The 21,615-nt window shown below is 42.6% G+C and overlaps 2 protein-coding genes across 2 annotated transcripts in view; both read left to right on the top strand.

Moving 5' to 3' along the window:
* Positions 1–17,363, top strand: part of MAP1B (microtubule associated protein 1B) — a 103,818-nt gene extending 86,455 nt beyond the window's left edge. The window contains exons 5-7 of the mRNA XM_050793533.1: positions 1,641–8,142; positions 11,350–11,588; positions 12,896–17,363. Of these exons, the coding sequence (XP_050649490.1) occupies positions 1,641–8,142; positions 11,350–11,588; positions 12,896–13,051 (6,897 nt within the window). The 3' untranslated portion in view covers positions 13,052–17,363. The remainder of the gene's footprint in view (positions 1–1,640; positions 8,143–11,349; positions 11,589–12,895) is intronic.
* PTCD2 (pentatricopeptide repeat domain 2) overlaps positions 1–21,615 on the top strand; it is a 475,022-nt gene that overhangs the window by 308,337 nt on the left and 145,070 nt on the right. The gene's annotated exons all lie outside the window — the stretch shown is intronic.

Genomic DNA, 21,615 nt, shown 5'->3' with positions numbered 1-21,615 from the left:
CACAAGAAGCCATATTCGATGCCCTGTGTTTGCATTGGCCTGCAAATCATTGGAGCAAAGATGCCTGTCCCCTCCACCCAAAGATGGTTACCATTTGCTTTTTCACTTTTCTTAGCTCCCAAAATGGAGTTGATTCTTATCCTTTTTATAGAAAATTGTAAAGTCACAGAAAAACAACAAAGTTTTATTATTTTGTTATTTTGCGACCCTCTACATAAAATGTTATGCTTAGGACTAATATGCTAACAAAACAGAAATGACTATTTTACTGCAACGTTGCAGTCAAATACAGGAAAATTCAGATTCTATAAATTATTCTTACAAACATTCATAATAGTAGCCTCAGAATGCTGATAGCCAGGAGACAGAGGAAACTAATCTAATACTAGAAAGTAAGAGTTCAGACCTGCTGGCTCAGGGATGCCTGGACCAAATGAAACCTTGGCTTTAACCCTTGATCATTTGTCATCCAGAACACAGAGCCCTTTTCAGTCAAAACTCTGAGCTGATTTGTGAGCTTTACTGAGACGGAAAGAAGATTGGAGTTGATGGCATGGTTCTCCATCACTAATTTGCTAGGCTAAGGCCATGAAATATGTGGCCATAATATGGAGTGAGAGAGAAAGTAGTGTTTTTATTAAACCATAATTTCTGTTTTGGTCCTGATTTGCTTTTCTGTGTTTACATCCTTGGGAAGTACTAAACAATGTGTTGAAAAATGTTTCAGCCACATTTGATCTCAGCTGCTCACACCCAACTTGCCCTGAAAAGAATGGGAGCAGTAAGAGAACAGAGTGGCTCACTGTGGAGTTAAATATGAGCAAATGGGGAACAGATTTGGCCACTGGCTTTTATAATTATCCAACTACTTTAATGTCATGGCTTTAATAAAAAAGCATTTGTATCTGCAGAGAATCTTCTGGGTGACCCCCTCATGTTTTAATCAGTGTGCACTGATACCAGAAACCAGTAATTTTTTGCAGTAACAGGCAATCCATAACTTCTTGTCTCCTATGGGGAAAAACCCACCAAGGTTTTTTCCTTTTTACATACAGATTCTAAAAGGAGGCCGCAACAAGTGCCCTGTTAATCTGAATTTCTTTGAGGTGTCAATCAGGCCTTTTTTTTTTTTTTTTCGCCAAGTCTAGTGGAATAAAAGAAAACATTTTTATTAGTGATGAAATGACTCAGACAGCTTTCTCTTGATATAGTTTAATGTTTTTTAAAGGGCATCTTTGCCTTTACTCTAGGGATAATATTCAAAGTGTTTCATAACCACTGCAGCACAATCCCCAATTGCTCAGGTGGTCACTGGTCTTAGAACTGGAGCAGAGTTCTGGCATTCCCCTGCTGGGCAGGAATAGATGGTGGAGGGGTTGTCGGGGAGGTGCCGGGGTGAGTGGGTGCTGGTTGAGGTAGAAGCCAGTAGTAGCGGGGCTCAGGACAAAGGGTTGTTCACCTTCTAGTAGGGAAGTGTTTCAGCATTTAAGCAACCAGCATCGCTACATGAGTGCATGTCTGAAACTGGTCCTATGTGCATCCTGTGATCCTAGAACATATACTTATAGCTGGAGATGATGGATTAGTGATGATAATCACTTACACCTTTTCTTTCTTTCTTTCTTTTTTTTAAAACCCAGATCGGGGAGTTACTAAGCACCACCCATCCTGCTAACAAAGCCAGCTTAACCCTGTTCTGTCCTGAAGAAGGGGACTGGAAGAACTCCAATCTTGACAGACACAATCTCCAAGACTTCATCAATATTAAACTCAATTCAGCTTCTATCTTGCCAGAAATGGAAGGACTTTCTGAGTTTACTGAGTATCTCTCAGAATCAGTGGAAGTCCCATCTCCCTTTGACATCCTGGAACCTCCCACATCGGGTGGATTTCTGAAGCTCTCCAAGCCCTGCTGTTATATTTTTCCAGGAGGGAGGGGAGATTCTGCCTTGTTTGCAGTGAATGGTTTCAATATGCTCATCAATGGCGGATCGGAGAGAAAATCCTGCTTCTGGAAGCTCATCCGACACTTAGACCGAGTGGACTCCATCCTGCTCACCCACATTGGGGATGACAATTTGCCTGGAATAAACAGCATGCTACAGCGGAAAATTGCAGAGCTCGAGGAAGAACAGTCCCAGGGCTCCACCACAAATAGTGACTGGATGAAAAACCTCATCTCCCCTGACTTAGGAGTTGTATTTCTCAATGTACCTGAAAATCTCAAAAATCCAGAGCCAAACATCAAGATGAAGAGAAGCATAGAAGAAGCATGCTTCACTCTCCAGTACCTAAACAAATTGTCCATGAGACCAGAACCTCTGTTTAGAAGTGTAGGCAATACTATTGATCCTGTCATTCTCTTCCAAAAAATGGGAGTGGGTAAACTTGAGATGTATGTGCTTAATCCAGTCAAGAGCAGCAAGGAAATGCAGTATTTTATGCAGCAGTGGACTGGCACCAACAAAGACAAGGCTGAACTCATTCTGCCTAATGGTCAAGAAGTAGATCTCCCGATTTCCTACTTAACTTCAGTCTCATCTTTGATTGTGTGGCATCCAGCAAACCCTGCGGAAAAAATCATCCGAGTCCTGTTTCCTGGGAACAGCACCCAATACAACATCCTGGAAGGGTTGGAAAAACTCAAACATCTAGACTTTCTGAAGCAGCCGCTGGCCACCCAAAAGGATCTCACTGGCCAGGTGCCCACTCCTGTGGTGAAACAAACAAAACTGAAACAGAGGGCTGATAGCCGAGAAAGTCTGAAGCCAGCCACAAAACCACTTCCTAGCAAATCCGTGCGCAAGGAGTCAAAAGAAGAAACCCCTGAGGTCGCAAAAGTGAATCACGTGGAAAAGCCACCCAAAGTTGAAAGCAAAGAAAAGGTAACAGTGAAAAAAGACAAGCCAGTAAAAACAGAGACCAAACCTTCAGTGACTGAAAAGGAGGTTCCCAGCAAAGAAGAGCCATCTCCAGTGAAGGCCGAGGTGGCTGAGAAGCAAGCCACAGATGTCAAACCCAAAGCCGCCAAGGAGAAGACGGTGAAAAAGGAAACAAAGGCAAAGCCTGAAGACAAGAAAGAGGAGAAGGAAAAGCCAAAGAAAGAAGTGGCTAAAAAGGAGGACAAAACACCTATCAAGAAGGAGGAAAAACCAAAAAAGGAAGAGGTGAAAAAAGAAGTCAAAAAAGAAATCAAGAAAGAAGAGAAAAAAGAACCCAAGAAAGAGGTTAAGAAAGAAACACCGCTGAAGGAAGCCAAGAAGGAAGTTAAGAAGGAAGAGAAGAAGGAAGTGAAAAAGGAAGAAAAGGAACCCAAAAAAGAAATTAAGAAGCTCCCTAAAGATGCAAAGAAATCATCTACTCCTCTATCTGAAGCAAAAAAACCAGCTGCTTTAAAACCAAAAGTACCCAAGAAGGAAGAGCCTGTCAAGAAAGATTCTGTTGCCGCCGGGAAGCCAAAGGAGAAGGGGAAAATAAAAGTCATTAAGAAGGAAGGCAAGGCCACAGAGGCTGTCGCTGCAGCTGTCGGCACTGGAGCTGCCACAGCAGCCGTGGTGGCAGCAGCTGGAATAGCGGCCACTGGCCCTGCCAAAGAACTTGAAGCTGAGAGGTCCCTTATGTCATCTCCTGAGGATCTAACCAAGGACTTTGAAGAGTTAAAGGCTGAAGAGGTCGATGTAACAAAGGACATCAAGCCTCAGCTGGAGCTAATCGAAGATGAAGAGAAACTGAAGGAAACCGAGCCAGTCGAAGCCTACGTCATCCAGAAGGAGACAGAAGTCACCAAAGGTCCTGCCGAGTCCCCTGATGAGGGAATCACCACCACTGAAGGGGAAGGCGAATGTGAACAGACACCTGAGGAGCTGGAGCCCGTCGAGAAGCAGGGAGTAGACGACATTGAAAAATTTGAAGATGAAGGAGCGGGTTTTGAAGAATCCTCAGAGACTGGAGACTATGAAGAGAAGGCAGAAACTGAGGAGGCTGAGGAGCCAGAAGAGGATGGGGAGGAACACATATGTGTGAGCGCCTCTAAGCACAGCCCTACTGAGTATGAGGAAAGTGCCAAGGCGGAGGCTGATGCATACATCAGGGAGAAGAGGGAGTCTGTGGCCAGTGGGGATGACCGAGCTGAAGAAGACATGGATGAGGCCATTGAGAAAGGAGAGGCTGAACAATCTGAGGAGGAGGCTGATGAGGAGGACAAAGCTGAAGATGCCAGAGAGGAGGAATATGAGCCGGAAAAAATGGAAGCTGAAGACTATGTGATGGCTGTGGTCGACAAGGCTGCAGAGGCTGGTGGTGCCGAGGAGCAGTATGGATTCCTCACCACACCAACCAAGCAACCAGGAGCCCAGTCTCCTGGCCGAGAACCTGCATCTTCAATTCATGATGAGACTTTGCCTGGAGGTTCAGAGAGCGAGGCCACAGCTTCTGATGAGGAGAATCGAGAAGACCAGCCTGAGGAATTCACTGCCACCTCTGGCTACACTCAGTCTACTATTGAGATATCCAGTGAGCCTACCCCCATGGATGAGATGTCTACCCCTCGAGATGTGATGAGCGATGAGACCAACAATGAAGAGACGGAGTCCCCTTCTCAGGAATTCGTAAATATCACCAAATACGAGTCTTCATTGTATTCTCAGGAATACTCTAAACCTGCTGATGTTACACCACTCAACGGATTTTCTGAAGGATCAAAAACAGATGCCACTGATGGCAAGGATTACAATGCTTCAGCCTCTACCATATCACCACCCTCTTCCATGGAGGAAGACAAATTCAGCAGATCTGCTCTACGTGATGCTTACTGCTCTGAAGTGAAAGCCAGCACCACGTTGGACATCAAAGATACCATCTCAGCTGTTTCAGGTGGAAAGCTCAGCCCATCAAAGAGCCCATCCCTGAGTCCATCTCCACCATCACCCTTAGAAAAGACCCCCCTGGGTGAACGTAGTGTGAACTTCTCTCTGACGCCCAATGAGATTAAAGTCTCTGCAGAGGCAGAAGTAGCCCCGGTGTCTCCTGAGGTAACCCAAGAAGTAGTTGAAGAACATTGTGCTAGTCCTGAGGACAAGACTCTGGAAGTGGTGTCACCATCTCAGTCTGTGACTGGCAGTGCTGGTCACACACCTTACTACCAATCTCCCACCGATGAGAAATCCAGTCACCTCCCTACAGAAGTAATCGAGAAACCACCAGCAGTTCCAGTGAGTTTTGAAATCAGTGATGCCAAAGATGACAGTGAAAGAGCTTCAGTAAGCCCCATGGATGAGCCCGTGCCTGACTCAGAGTCTCCTATGGAAAAAGTTTTGTCTCCTTTACGCAGCCCGCCCCTCATTGGATCCGAGTCTGCCTACGAAAGTTTTCTAAGTGCTGATGACAAGGCTTCTGGCAGAGGTGCCGAAAGCCCCTTTGAAGAAAAGAGTGAAAAACAAAGCTCTCCAGACCAAGTAAGTCCAGTTTCTGAAATGACTTCCACTAGTCTTTACCAAGACAAACAGGAAGGGAAAAGCACAGACTTTGTACCAATAAAAGAAGACTTTGGCCAAGAAAAGAAAACTGATGATGTTGAAGCCACGAGTTCTCAACCAGCACTGGCTCTGGATGAAAGGAAATTAGGAGATGTTTCTCCCACACAAATAGATGTCAGTCAGTTTGGATCTTTTAAAGAAGACACTAAGATGTCCATTTCTGAAGGTACTGTCTCAGACAAGTCAGCTACTCCTGTTGATGAGGGTGTAGCGGAAGACACATACTCTCATATGGAGGGTGTGGCCTCAGTGTCCACAGCCTCAGTGGCTACGAGCTCATTTCCAGAGCCAACAACGGATGATGTGTCTCCTTCTCTGCATGCTGAGGTTGGCTCCCCACATTCCACAGAAGTAGATGACTCCCTTTCAGTGTCTGTTGTGCAAACACCTACCACATTCCAGGAAACAGAAATGTCTCCATCTAAAGAAGAATGCCCAAGACCGATGTCAATTTCCCCACCAGACTTCTCCCCTAAAACTGCAAAGTCCAGGACACCCGTTCAAGATCACAGATCTGAACAGTCCTCAATGTCTATTGAATTTGGCCAAGAATCTCCTGAGCACTCCCTTGCTATGGACTTCAGTCGACAGTCTCCAGATCATCCTACAGTGGGTGCAGGTGTGCTTCACATCACTGAAAATGGGCCAACTGAAGTAGACTACAGTCCTTCTGACATGCAGGACTCCAGTTTATCACATAAGATACCACCTATGGAGGAGCCGTCCTATACCCAAGATAATGATCTTTCTGAGCTCATCTCAGTATCTCAGGTAGAGGCCTCCCCATCCACCTCTTCTGCTCATACCCCTTCTCAGATCGCTTCTCCTCTCCAAGAAGATACTCTATCTGATGTTGCTCCTCCGAGAGATATGTCCTTATATGCCTCACTCACCTCTGAAAAAGTGCAAAGTCTGGAAGGAGAGAAGCTTTCTCCAAAATCTGATATCTCTCCACTCACCCCACGAGAGTCCTCTCCTTTATATTCACCTACTTTTTCAGATTCTACCTCTGCAGTCAAAGAGAAAACAGCAGCTTGCCACACTTCCTCTTCTCCACCCATAGATGCAGCATCCGCAGAGCCCTATGGCTTCCGTGCCTCAGTGTTATTTGATACCATGCAACACCATCTAGCCTTGAGTAGAGATTTGGCCACACCTGGCCTGGAGAAGGACAGTGGAGGGAAGACACCTGGTGACTTTAGCTATGCCTATCAAAAGCCTGAGAAAACAACTAGGTCCCCAGATGAAGAAGATTATGACTACGAGTCTTATGAGAAGACCACCCGGACCTCAGATGTGGGCGGCTATTACTATGAGAAGATAGAGAGAACCACAAAATCCCCAAGTGACAGTGGCTACTCCTATGAGACCATTGGGAAAACCACCAAGACCCCTGAAGATGGCGACTATTCCTATGAAATTATTGAGAAGACCACACGGACCCCTGAAGAGGGTGGGTACTCATATGACATAAGTGAAAAGACCACCAGCCCCCCTGAAGTGAGTGGTTACAGCTATGAAAAGACTGAGAGGTCTAGAAGGCTTCTGGATGACATCAGCAATGGCTATGATGACTCTGAGGATGGTGGCCACACACTTGGGGACCCCAGCTACTCTTATGAGACCACTGAGAAAATTACCAGTTTCCCTGAGTCTGAAAGTTACTCCTATGAGACAGCTACAAAGACGACACGAACCCCCGATACTTCCACATACTGTTACGAGACTACAGAGAAAATCACTAGAACCCCTCAGGCATCCACATATTCCTACGAGACTTCAGACCTATGCTACACTGCAGAAAAGAAGTCCCCCTCAGAAGCCCGCCAGGATGTCGATTTATGCCTCGTGTCCTCCTGTGAATACAAGCACCCCAAGACAGAGCTTTCACCCTCCTTCATTAATCCCAATCCTCTTGAGTGGTTTGCCAGTGAAGAGCCCACTGAAGAATCTGAAAAGCCCCTCACTCAATCAGGGGGAGCCCCACCGCCTCCAGGAGGAAAGCAACAGGGCCGACAGTGTGATGAAACCCCTCCCACCTCAGTCAGCGAGTCGGCCCCATCCCAGACCGACTCTGATGTTCCCCCGGAGACTGAAGAGTGCCCCTCCATCACGGCTGATGCCAATATCGACTCTGAAGACGAGTCGGAAACCATCCCCACAGATAAAACTGTCACGTACAAACACATAGACCCCCCTCCAGCTCCCGTGCAAGACCGCAGCCCTTCGCCACGCCATCCTGATGTGTCCATGGTGGACCCAGAGGCCTTGGCCCTTGAGCAGAACCTGGGCAAAGCTCTAAAGAAAGATCTGAAAGAGAAGACCAAAACCAAAAAGCCAGGTACAAAGACCAAGTCATCTTCACCTGTCAAAAAGAGTGATGGGAAGTCTAAGCCCTTGGCAGCTTCACCAAAACCAGCGGGCTTGAAAGAATCCTCAGATAAGGTGTCCAGGGTGGCTTCTCCTAAGAAGAAAGAATCTGTGGAAAAGGCAGCAAAACCCACCACCACTCCTGAGGTCAAAGCTGCACGTGGGGAAGAGAAGGACAAGGAGACCAAGAATGCTGCCAATGCCTCTGCATCCAAGTCGGCCAAGACCGCCACTGCAGGTAGGTTGAGAAGGCCGGGCATTGGATATATGCCACAACCATTCTACTTAATTTACAACCTTTATATTTCCCTGTTTGGCTTTGTATTGGGAAGATGAGGGAGCACAATTGATGCTTTACCTTCCCTGTACTCTTCTCCTGTGCCCAAAGGTATATGTCTCAGTCCAGTGTGGCCTTAAGGCTTGGAAATAGCCCAGTGTATGGTTCAAAGCAGCTGTGATTCATCACATGGGATTCCTGATTTTGTGCTGTTTTGGAACACAGCAACTACAACCCTGTTCTAAATCTTCAGAACCAAGGATGTGTCTTTCAGATGTTTCTGGAAGACTGGTTTCAGCCATGCTGGCCCCAGAATCCAGCAGGGTAACACAGGCCAGGAGCTCCTAAAGGCCTAAGGAGAACCAGAGGTTTCACACCAAGACTGGATCGACCAGTCTAGACTGAAGATTTAGAGTCCTTTTTTAAAAAAAATTAAATTTTAAAATTAAAAATTTTTACATTTTTATTTAAAACATAACCAGGTTGGAGATAAATCTTCATTAAAGGCAGTGTTCCATTTTCATGTCAGCCAAAAAGTACTATAATTTCAGGTGACCAGTGAGTATCCAGAGAAAATTAAGAGAAAAACATTGATGACTCTTTTCTTACCCTTCTCTTACCCATGGCCTCATTAGTAGAGACTCAATGCTATTTCAGATGAAAATTCCACTTGGAAGCTGGGTGCATGGCCTCATGCCTGTAATTTCAGAACTTTGGGAGGCTGAGGTAGGAGGTTAGCTTCAGCCCAGGAGGTTGAGACCAGCCTATGCAACATAGCAAGACCCTATCTCCACAAAAAAATGTTTTTAATTAGTTGGGTGTGGTGGCATATGCTTGTAGTCTTAGCCACTTGGGAGGCTGAGGCAGGAGGATCACTTTAGCCCAAGAGGTCAAGGCTGCAGTGAGCCAGAATTCTATGTATCACTGCACTCCAAGCCTAGGCGACGGAGCAAGACCCTGTCTCTCAAAAATAAATAAGCAAATGAAATTCCACTTGGCAAGAGCAGATATCCCTGATTTTTGATCATTCATGTCTTGGTCATGATTCCCAGATTTATCATGTTCTCGGTAATGACCTGGGCTTTTGATGGAACTGGTCTCCGCAGTACTGCTTCATGTTGTTGCTTCACATCAATCACAAGGATTGGCATACATACATTTTATTTGCTTTAGGTAATTATTCAGAGGCTTTAGATCACAATTCACAAAGTAATATAAATGGAGCCAAACATGTAAGGCACAACATAATTTAAGTAACATTGCCCTGATTTATTAGGGAAGATCTGATAGAGTAATCTTTGCAGCTCTCCAGTTAAGTACACATTAGGATTTAGATTTGTTAAAACTACAAGTTTTTACTTTAAACAATATGGAGTATCAATTTTAAGACTCAGTTCTCAGCACATTTGGCCTTTTTACATGCACATAGAAAATAATCGGAATTTTTTTCATGTTTAAAATGACAAACCACCAGATAATTAACCCTTTCATCTGAAAGAGTTGACAACTGACCTGCACTTAGGGAGAAAACATGAAATCCATGTAAACAGATAAAACCAACTGAAATTTACTCCCAAGTTTGCCAGAACATATACATCCTAACCCACACAATTGACTTTTTAAAAAAACTTTTTGGACATTTAAAGAGGTAATTTAAAGGCAAAGTAATAAGTGAAAATGAGTTAATTTTCATTTATTTTGGAGATGCTTTTAGATGTCTACAAAGGCAAAGTTGCAGTACTAATTGACTTTTAAAGCAAACCTGGGCCAACTTTCAGCAGTTCTGTTGGTTTGTGCTTCTGTGAGCAATATTCATTTGATGTTGATGGTAGTGATTTAGAGTAGAGGGGGAAATTGCAGACATGTTTAATTACTGGAAGAACTGTAACTCACAAACTTCTACTACAAGTCAGAATTCTTTAGGAGGCCCCCACTGGGTATTTTGAGGGCTTTCAGCTCAGATTCATTAAAATAACCTATTGATCTATTCATAGAATGAATTAGCTTATCCAATTATTACTTTGGCTGATTCTCACCACTCCCTTACCCCTCTAAAAATAAAACTGGACAGTTGATAGAATTAGCTGGTGGTTTTGAATCTGGGATGATAGTCTTTAAATATCCTATGGAGAAAGAGGATTAAGCATATAAAATCTAGCTGGTGTTTTAATTGGCTTTACAGCAATGAAACCAGCTGCATGTTAGAATCACCTGGGGTGCTTTTAAAAGACAGTAGTGCCAGACCCCAACCCAAACCTACTTAAGTCAGACTCTAGAGAATGAGGCCTGGGTGTCAGTATTAAGCATCCGAGGTGATTCTAATTATGTAGTCAGGCTAAAGAACCACTGCCTCAAAATGCTAGTTCTATTAACGTTTCAAAAGCTTTAAACTTCCTAACTGGAACCAGTTAGTTTTCCCAGGCCTTTGTGATTTGACTGGGGTTTTGGTTGCAGGCTGATATGTCCTGATTAGTTAGGGAAAGCCTGGTCTTTCTGAACCGTCCTTTGCCCAAGTTCGGCATCCAGCCTTGTCTAGGGAAAGAAGCATCAGTTTTCAGAATACTGTGCTAAGGAGAGAATATGGTGTTTCATCAGTTTGTGAGCGAGACTGAGGTGCTGAGGGCCTTGGAAATCATATGGGGTTAAGATCAAAACTATTTACTAAGTGGAACGTTAGGGTATAATACCCAGCTGTGGACAAAATTGCAATCATGAGACGCTAAAGTGGATTACTAAGATAACTTAGCTATGTTTTGCCAAATACAGATGTTTTCTTTTGACTTTTAAAATGTACTTCTTAGATCACTTATCAAATAAAGAAGCACATTAGCAACTTCTTTAGGAGGGGTATTATATCTAGTGCCATCTTGGGAAAGGCCTTCAAACTCTTCTTGCTTCCTAATGTTGGCTGTCCACAAAGGGAAACCATCCCATTCTTCACTTCTCCTATTGAGATGGTAAACAACCATGTTATGTTTTGTCACATTGCTAGCGCAAATGCCCTTGACAGATTCACAGGGAGATGGAAATGCTGTCACCACTTTGCATGTCCCAGAGGACCTGCTTGTGATTGAGTAGGGAAGGTGTGATTGAGTAGGGAACATGTGCTGGATGTATGGTCTCTTCACCTTGCTATAACCTTGCTTTGTCTTTGTTTATTTACCCAAGGACCAGGAACTACCAAGGCAACCAAGTCCTCCACTGTGCCCCCAGGCCTCCCTGTGTATTTGGACCTGTGCTACATTCCTAACCACAGCAATAGTAAGAATGTTGACGTGGAATTTTTCAAGAGAGTACGGTCTTCCTACTACGTGGTGAGTGGGAATGACCCTGCTGCTGAGGAGCCCAGCCGGGCTGTCCTGGACGCTTTGTTGGAAGGAAAGGCTCAGTGGGGCAGCAACATGCAGGTGAGAACTCCTCAACAGTGTCTGCACTGCAGATTGAACTGTGTCCAGAGGCAATGGGAAGGAACCATGTTTAAAGAGGCGCCTCATGTGGCTGGCTGTGGATTCATATGAGGAGCCTCCTGTGTCTATCACACATGAAATATCCTGAGAACAAAGTCAGTTTAACATACAGTAGGTAGTATAAGAAATAATATTCTTGGCACCACCAGCAACCACAGCCTTGGAGGAAAGCCACCTTAACTAAAGCAGAAACCATTTATCTACAAAATGGGCCCAAGATTCATTGCCCTTCCTCCAGTATGCCAAGAGTCTTGTGTGTGTGAATCAAAGCGGTCATATTTCCTTTCTTCCTTTGTGTTTTATGAGTAGACTGTAGCTAGGAATAGGGCCATTTAGAAAAACAGCTGTCCATGTGAAATTCCACAGTAGGAGCATCGCTGAATATAGTCCCTCACAGGACACTCCCAACTCCCAAACATCAGGCCTGACCACAAACCATCCCTTATTTATTTAATGACAGGTCTCTCTATGTTGCCCAGGCTGGTCTCGAACTCCTGGCCTTAAATGATTCGTAGAACGAGCCATTATTAATTCAGCTGTGATCTTTGCTTATCAAGTTTTATTTGTGGTTCTGTACAAAATTACATAGTAAATTGTGCTTGTATCATATTATATAGAATTACTTGTTATTTAATCATATGAAATCTAATGAGAGACACCCAGTGGCTTCTTACTGAATACTAGATGGAATTTATACTATTCAGGACATTACCTACCCACCCCATACCTCCATACCTCCATCCCCAACCACACACATAAAGTAAAGGTGCAGATCTTTGTTCTCAGGACAAAACGTTAGTTACGCACAATGAGTGGGCTTTTGAGGGCTTTGAAGTGCATGATAAAACTCCTTGGATTAAATATGCAACATCTTTTATGCAAAACTTACCAGTTGTGTTAAAGGAAATACAAGAAATTGTACCCTAACAGAAGCACTTTCTTAGCAGTAAAGAACTGAGAAACTGACAGTGAATGTAGATGAACGAATTGACAAGTGATTAGTCGCTTTTGGTTCCAGCCTTCAATTTCCCTTAGAAACAATAGCTTTTCTTTGCAGCTTTATTCTGGTTCCTGGAAAATATACATCGAAAAATCCTTTGCATTTCTTGAGGAAAATAGAAAATTTTTCTCTCATTTCCCTTCTTCTTCCAGTGGTCTAACTAATACCTTGCTATTCATTTTCTTTTTTTCCATGGTTTCTGTTTCTGCCCTTAAATAGCTTTTTTTTTTTTGGTCTCTCCCTGCAGGTGACACTGATCCCAACTCATGACTCAGAAGTGATGAGGGAATGGTACCAGGAGACCCACGAGAAACAGCAAGACCTCAACATCATGGTTTTAGCAAGCAGCAGCACAGTGGTTATGCAAGACGAATCCTTCCCTGCATGCAAGATTGAACTGTAAAAAGCAAGGCCAGCCACACCACAGGATCTGAACTGTGTTTCCAGAAATTCTTCAATTTGAAATCACCTTTTCTAAAAAGTCAATTCATCTAGTTAAGTCGCTGAACAATTACCTGCCAAATGCTATACTGTGTCATGGTGATGCAAGTCACTAAATTTCTCAGTTTTTGCTGATTGCTAAGGGAAGTAACAGTATTCCCACAATAGGGTTCAAGTTCCTGCAAAATTACCTACCCCAGTTCATCTCTGCTGAACATTTGGAAACCATGCACTAGCCAACCCAACTGACTTCTGCTAGGTAGAGGCATTTGTCTTAGAGAGAGAGAGAGCGCGGGAGAGAGTGAGAGAGAGTGAGAGCACAAAGAGAACGCAGGAGAGAGATGGAGAAAGAATGAGAAAGAAAAGGAATGCAAGAGAAGGAGATGTAATGACAGAGAGTTCTGGTGAGATACCCAGAGAGAAAAAGAGAGAGCAGGGTGGGGTAAGGAGGAGAAAATAACCAACAATTAGGTCTGTATTTTCTCAGGCAGTAGGCATTCTTTAGTCTACATAGGCAAAGTTTTCCATTTTTGTCAGTCTGAGTCATCAAAAAGAGTCTTAATTTTCTAAAACAAGTTGGCTAGAAGAAAAGTAAAAAGAACAAAACTTGTTATGAGGGCATGTGATTTTTTCACATCTTAATTAAGCTCCTTCAGTTTGAAGGCTGCACAGTGACATGATGTAGTGAGTGTAGACTGGCCATGCAAGTGGTTTGGGCCCCATTCAGAACTCTCAGACTCTAAACACACAAGTAGATTGATCTAAGGCATGCTCCCAGCATTTGTCCACCCACTTAGTCCACTCTGAGTCGATTAACCTGCATGCAGCAACACCCAAGTCCACCCCAATTAACTGAAGCAAATACCAAAGCAGTTGGGAGTACATATGGTAGACAATTTGCCTTAGGAAGTGACTTGAATGTACAAAGATACTTGATGCACTTATTTTTTAATGTGAGACAGCAAGTTTATAAAACATCCCTATAGGATTATAGATACTTAAAGGAGCACATGGGTGAGCGCGTGTGGGGGTACTAGAAGCTGGTCTGATCGGTCCAACAGTTTGATGCTGAGTCATGTGTGTTGAATCCCACTTCAGTGCACCTGTGGCCTCTCAGTCAAACAAGTTGTGCCTTTCACAGCTTCTTTACTACTGCAAGTTCAAGACTGAAATGGCTTCTATGATCAGAACTGGGAAAACAGTGAATCTTATGGTGGAAGAGGTTCTCAGCAAGTGTACAGTATTTACCTTTGTCTTACATTGGCTTTTTAAATTTTCCATTAATTTCAACATAATTATGGGAACAAGTGTACAGAAGAATTTTTTTTTAAGATGTGTGAGAACTTTTCATAGATGAACTTTTTAACAAATGTTTTCATTTACAGGAAATTGCAAAGAAAATTCTCAAGTGATAGTCTTTTTTTAAGTGTTTCGTAAGACAAAAATTGAATAATGTTTTTTGAAGTTCTGGCAAGATTGAAGTCTGATATTGCAGTAATGATATTTATTAAAAACCCATAACTACCAGGAATAATGATACCTCCCACCCCTTGATTCCCATAACATAAAAGTGCTACTTGAGAGTGGGGGAGAATGGCATGGTAGGCTACTTTTCAGGGCCTTGACAAGTACATCACCCAGTGGTATCCTACATACTTCTTTCAAGATCTTCAACCATGAGGTAAAAGAGCCAAGTTCAAAGAACCCTAGCACAAATTTGCTTTGGGATTTTCTTTTCTGGAAAAAAAAAAAAAATAGTACATTGAAAACAAATGAATTCTCAACTCCTACGGTTCATGTAGAGTTTAGAGAAAATTTCCATCATTGTCATCATTGAACTGTGAACCTGGGAAGCCAGATCATGATTAAAACTGACATCAAGTTTCAAGTTGCAGATCAATGCACCCAGTGTTCAGATGCGGCAAACCTCTCCGTGACAACTGTGTTGTGCTCTGTCACATTACATTTCCTGCAGACTCTAAGATCTACGGAGTAGAGAACAATGACCTCATTTTATTTTCTGTGTTAGTTATTTATTTCAAAATTAACATTTTAGTTTATTTTTGTCTGATAAGTGTATGTTTTGCACTGCTAACTACAATGAGGGTTTAAAAAAACGCTTCTTCAGGGTCCTTTCACTGAGGACCTGTGCAGTCTACTTAATGCTGTGAATTACGTTTTTCAAATGTTTAATTTTTTAAAGAAAATTAATATTCTATTTTTGTTAGGCTTCTCTAGAAATGCAGCTTTTATTTATTACCCCATTTCTTTCAAGTCCTTGAAAAATAACATATTAAGGGTACAAGAAATTAACACATGATGGAAAAGTCATTGTGACGCAAATGAATTTCATTGAGTATAAACGCATCTACTTCAAACTTATTTTATAAGACAACCTAAGATACTCGAGATAATTATTTAATGGTTAGCTCTTAAGTTGAATTGGTCTACATAATACGTGGGAAGAAAACCAGATTTTTTGCCTTCTTGCCAAATCCAGACCTCTGGTTGATTTTTCTTTGACAGAAGATGAAGTAATTTTCCAATTTCCCAAATTAAATGTATTTAACATGTACATTATTTTGGTTTAAAAACTATAAACATTGTAGGAGAATTATAGCCAGTCTTCAGTTATAACCACTCCACCCCCCTCACTTTCTCTCTCTCTCTCTCTTTTTTTTTTTTTTTTTGCTATGGGATTTAATGGGAAAAATATATAAAAACTGTCACTAGTCAGCTGGCTCTTTTTCCTATGAAATCTATCAGTACCTTTCTCCATCCATTGTTCTCAATAATGACCACAGAGCCTGAGTATACCAAGAAAACCAATATTCGCATTACAGGTTGCTCCTGTCCTTCCAGACACCTTTCCTGCCTGTGTGACTAACCTAATTTTGCTAGTTCCATAAATACACGATTAGTTTAGTAACAGCCATCACAATGTACCATGTACATTCTAAGTGAGAGCTAAAGATCGACACAGACTTCTAGGAGCTTTGTTCATACTGATTACTTAATCCAATTGTATAGATTGAATATTTGAGTGGAAGGAATTTACACTCTGTTTAAACGATGGGATTGTATCGAGATAGCACTCATGATCATGACCTTTTTGGTAGTATTCTTAAACAAAATTCTACAGAGACTAAATGTTAGAGATGATCCTCCATTTTCAATTTTAACCAATTCTGTCCCCTTTCTCAAAACCCTGAGCCCTGTGCATGCTTTCTCAGTCTTGTGGTGGGACTGGATACAATGACTAACTTCCCCTCCTCCCCCTTTTAAACACCATTTTCCATGGAGTTCAAAAAAATTTTTTTTCCTTAACGTTACATATCATAGTGAATGGTTTCCCCAGTGTATATGAATGTTTTAAGTGTCTCCAATAGCTTATGCAGTCTAGGAGCTTTCCAATACTCATTTAATTAAGATTTAATCATTTGCTAATGGAAATCTTACCACCTTTCATTTTCCCTCTATTACCAAATTTCAGCTCTTAGGAGCTGCTCTACAATTCTCAATTTGCTTTTCTTGCCTCTCTTTAGTCACCTGTCACAGGAGGTTCCTGCTCAGTAATGATATTGTGAGTTAGGATAATAACTTTTTTTTTTGTGCTTCAGATTTAGAAGAAAAGATCCTGTTTCCATTTGAAAGGAACTGTAAGCTTTTATCTTTTAACCAACTGAACAATACACCAAAAGCAGCCTAGGGATGAGCATTTCTTTGAAAGCAATTAGGTTATTCACCTGGTATTAAAACTATTTACTGTTAAAAAATCTGTGACTTCATGAAGTTGATTTTTAAAGGCAGCATCAAAAACTGAAAAGGAAGGGAAAAAATAAGCAGCTTCTCTGCATTTGTTTGGAGCTCCCCAAAACGGGATCCATGGAGAAGTGGCATCAAGACCGGGCTGCCCTTTCGAGAACACCCTGTGGCAGTTCAGAGACACGCTTTTCCTACACTGCATGCAGCCCCTCTTTCCAGCACTGGAAAGAAGTGGTCTTGAGCCCGGCTGAGAAGCACTTCACACTCCTCTCTCTTGTTCTGAATGGTGTTTGTGTCAGTCTGCAGCTGTGTATGGTATTATGTCTTATAATCCTGCATCACTTCTATCCTATCCAGTCATATCTAATGTAGAAAATTAGTTTCCAGTGAAAGTAATATGTAGTGCTTTTATGATATTTGTGTGCAATATCCCCTCTTCCATTGAGGATATTTGATGTAAAGGAAAAAAAAACTCAGTTCCACAATAAAATACAAAAGTGGCAAAAGTTCATGTGTGTGCTGTGCTGTCTTTTGCTTTGTGTTCCTGAGTTGGGCTTTGCCACTCACGCAGAATGCTGGGCAGTCAGGGCATGACGGCAGGGACTGACTACGTTCTTTTCAAGGTGGGCTCCCTGGCTTTTGGCAAACTCCTGAAAGGGTCTTGCTAATACTTGCAACTGCTACCTCGTTAACTTTGTAGCCAAGCCCTAGAGGATGTGAGCGTCTAAGGACAGAAACTGGGAGGTGAAGGGAAGGAACAATTAAAATTATTGCTTAAAAGAAAAAGGATAACTGGGTGCAGTGGTACATGCCTGTGATCCCAGTACTTTGGGAGGCCAAAGTGGGAGAATCATTTGAGCCCAGAAGTTCAAGGCTGTAGTGAACCATGATTGTGCCATTGCACTGCAGCCTGGGCAAGAGAGAGACCCTGTCTCTGGAAAAAAAAAAAAAAAAGAAAAAAACAGATCAGACCAGAACCTAGCATAGAAAAAGCAGATCAGACCAGAACCTATCATATTCAGCAATTGTGCTCAGTACCTTATCTTTCTCTTAGTTCCTTGCTCACTGTTACAGAATATCCTCTAGCTAACTAACATCATATGTTATGGTTTTGACTCATACCCAGGAACTAGAAGTTGTTGGGAAAAAGTGATTATATATGTAGCTAAGAATACCTAACAAGAGGAGGATTTCCTCCCCGTCATTCAAACGATTATTGCACATTTACCCTGTACCTGGCAGCGGGTTGTATTACGAGATATAACCTAACTGCTGCCCTAACTGATTGGGGGAAGACAGACCAGCTGAGGCAGTGATACCACATTGTGACAGGGGCTCCTAAAATTCAAGAGCGAGCTTAGGTGACCACAGGAAAAGCACCGCAAATGATGTCTCGGCTGAGCTCTGCAGTGTGCGCGCGCGTGTGTGTGTGCATCGGTCGGACCAAAAGTAAATTCCAGGCAGAGGCAAGAGCTCACACGGCATCTCAGCAGAGAGCAGGATCAGCATATGTTAGGGAGCACAGACTGCTCACAATGGCAGTGTGTGGATCGGGAGGCCCTGGCCCTTCAGTTTCCCCCGATGTGGCCACAAAAAACTTGCCCGGAAAGTTCTCAATAGAGACCTCCAGGACCAGGCCCTGCCTGTCTGCAGAGATGGTCCTTTAGCCTCAAAAGACCCCTGCAGCCTCTCCCGAGTCATTATGATAATCCTTTGTGTGTCATATCCACTCCTTTTGATCTTAATTTCCCCCTCCAAACCACGGGGCTACATTGAATGGTCCCATCAGAAATCACTGCTTGCTAAGAGGGATTCTGAAATCCCTCCAGAAATTAAAGGGTTAAGCATGTGAGCACTCAGGGTGGGAAATCATCACTTGCAGATTTTAATTTCGTCTATCAGACTCAAATAGTAAATAAGTTGTTTTCTATTCCACTGCCAAATTGTTCAGTTCCAGGAAGCCTTACTTCTGGCCTGAAGCCAGGGTGGCAAACTATCTTGGTTTGCTCAGGATTGCCCTGATTTCAGCACTGAAAGTCCTGTGTCCCAGAAAACCCCTTAGTCCCTGGGAACCACTGAGGGCTAGTCACCCTACCTGAACCCTGCCCTGCTGTTTACATCCCCTTCTCCCCACATCCAGGCACAGTGGAAGGGGAAAAGTTGGCATCAGCGTTCCTTCAGTTTCTTTTTTCTTATCTTCTGAGAAAATCAACAAAGGTCTGTTGAGGTCCTGTGATCATATTTTCTCTTCTTAATTGTACCGCTCATTCGGGATGATTTTCTATATCCCTACAATGCTTTTTTAAAAACACTCCTGACTCATGAATTCTTGGTCCCTTGCATAATTTCCGAACTATTTCCTCTTTGATCTTGTATTGTATGTCTTGGAAATTCACTCGAGCCATATATGCAGTTTTGGTCACAGCCAGCTCGTTTAATATGAGCAGTTCTTCTGGATACTTCTCTAGAGGTTATTGGCAATGTTTTCACAGATGGTGGAGCAGAGCTTCTGAGGTCTGCTTGATTCACAGGGAGATCTCTCCATACACCAACAGACGCAGCTCTATTTCATGGCTCAGATTGTCCCCACTAAAACCAGAAATGCACGCTGCTTTAATGCAGTCTCAGGAATTTAAATGCCATGTGTAGACTGATGATTTTTATGGTCATATCTGCACCCTGTACATCATCTCTTACCTCCAAATTCATATATCCAGTGCCCATTAAAATCTCCACGTGGATATCCAATAGGAGTCTTTAAAATACTCTAAACCAAATGTAACATGTCCCCAAACAAACCCCTGATTTCCCTTTGCAAACTGCTTCTCTCCTAGGCTTTTCTACCTCAGTAAATGACAAATACATATTCTTGTTGTTCAGATCAAAAATTTTGGCCCATCAGCAAATCTACTGGCTAGCAAGTACTGCTGGCTTGACCTTCAAAATACATCAGTCGGATACCTTCTCCTCATATTCACGGTTACTACCCTTGTCCAAGTCAAATCATTTCTCTCCTGGTTTATTGCAGGAGCATCCTAATTGACCTTCCTGTTTCCTATATTTGCCCTCCTAGCTTATTCTCCATGTTGCAGCTACAGTAGAGTAATCCTCTAAAAATATTAAGTCAAATCATGCCACCCATGCTCAAAGCTCTTGAGTAAGTTCTCATCTTAGAGTAAAAGCCAGTGTCTTTACTGATGGGCTAAGAAGGCTTACACAATCCATCCCTCCTCTACCCCTTCTCTCTGACTTCATTTCCCACTTCTCTCTACCTTATACATTCTGCTCCAGCCATACTGGCCTCCTTGCTATTCCTCAGCCATTCAGCCTTTCATCTCGGGGCCTTTGTGCTGTTTCTCTTGCTGGACATGCTTTTTCTCCAGGTGATTCCAGGGTTTTCAATCTCACTCATGTGGGGTTTTGTTCAAATGTCATTTTCTCAGGAAGGCCTTTCCTAACCACCCTATTTTAAGTTGCAATCTCCACCATTTACCTAGCACTCTCTTTTTCTCTACCTTCCTGGTCTCCATATGACATATTATTTTTGTGATCAAGGTTGGGGCAAAGCCCGGTGCAGTGGCTCACACCTGTAATCCCAGCACTTTGGGAGGCCAAGGCTGATGGATCACTTGAGGTCAGGAGTTTGAGACCTGCCTCGCCAACATGGTGAAACCCCATCTCTAGTGAAAATACAAAAATTAGCCAGGTATGGTGGTGCATACCTGTAATCCCAGCCACTCAGAAGGCTGAGGCAGGAGAATCCAGCCTGGGTAACAACGTGAGACTCCGTCTCAAAAAAAAAAAAAAAAAAAAAAAAAAAAAAAAAAAAAAAAAATGGTGGGAGTTAATGAGCCAGAGCCTGGGAAATACTCATACCCAGCAGTGGCCCAGCATGCTGTTAATGGAGTACATTTGTAATGGGCATTAATGGTCTATTCTACCTACTATCATAGGCATATTCACTTTGGAGGGTGTTTTAAGGATTAGAAGTTTGAACTCTGCAGAGATGAAGCATCATAGGAAACAAAAGCCAAAAAAACAAACAATTCTACCACTGAGGGCATCAGAGGATATAATACCCCTTTTATAAATCTTTCTCATAGTCCTTGATCCTGCATTTAAAATCCATGATGAAATTTATTTTCAGGTGCTTTTTACAAGAATAAACTCCTTGTTTTCTGAATATGCCTAGCTCAGATCTGGAATCTCTTTCATACATAATAATCACACCTCAAGCAACGATTTTGTTTTAAACAAAGATCCCAGTGGTTACTGCCACAACCTCAGCAGCGTTGCCACCATCGTTTGTTTAGATTTCCCTATTACCACACAGGTAATAACATCCTCAAAGCAGTATGCAGTATCAGCAAAAAGGCCAAATCCATGGAGAATAAGAGGTTATTTTTCAAGCTAAGACACTGTTATTTAGAACAAAAGGCAATTTTCCTTTGTTGAAAAGCATTACTTTCCAACCATTTCCTAAAGCAAAATTTTTAAAATTGATCATTTTCAGAATTTGAAAAGCTCATGAAAATACAACCACACCACATTTTCTGCTTTGATGACTCACTAAAGTCAAAGCTCTCTGAGACCTTTTTCTACTTCATCTCTTTCTCAGCTATGCCCAGGGTACCAGCAGAATCACCTTCCACTGACTCACGCAAGGTCACTTCACAGCATCTGCATTTTGGAACTCAAAACTCCTGCTCCAGTTACAACCAGACAGCAAAACCATATAAATCACCATTTACTCTTTTCCCT

Source organism: Macaca thibetana, chromosome 6 (assembly GCF_024542745.1).
Source record: "Macaca thibetana thibetana isolate TM-01 chromosome 6, ASM2454274v1, whole genome shotgun sequence".
Taxonomy (NCBI): Eukaryota; Metazoa; Chordata; class Mammalia; order Primates; family Cercopithecidae; genus Macaca; species Macaca thibetana.
Note: the sequence above shows the minus strand (reverse complement) of the source record. Positions and strands in the feature narration are given on the sequence as shown.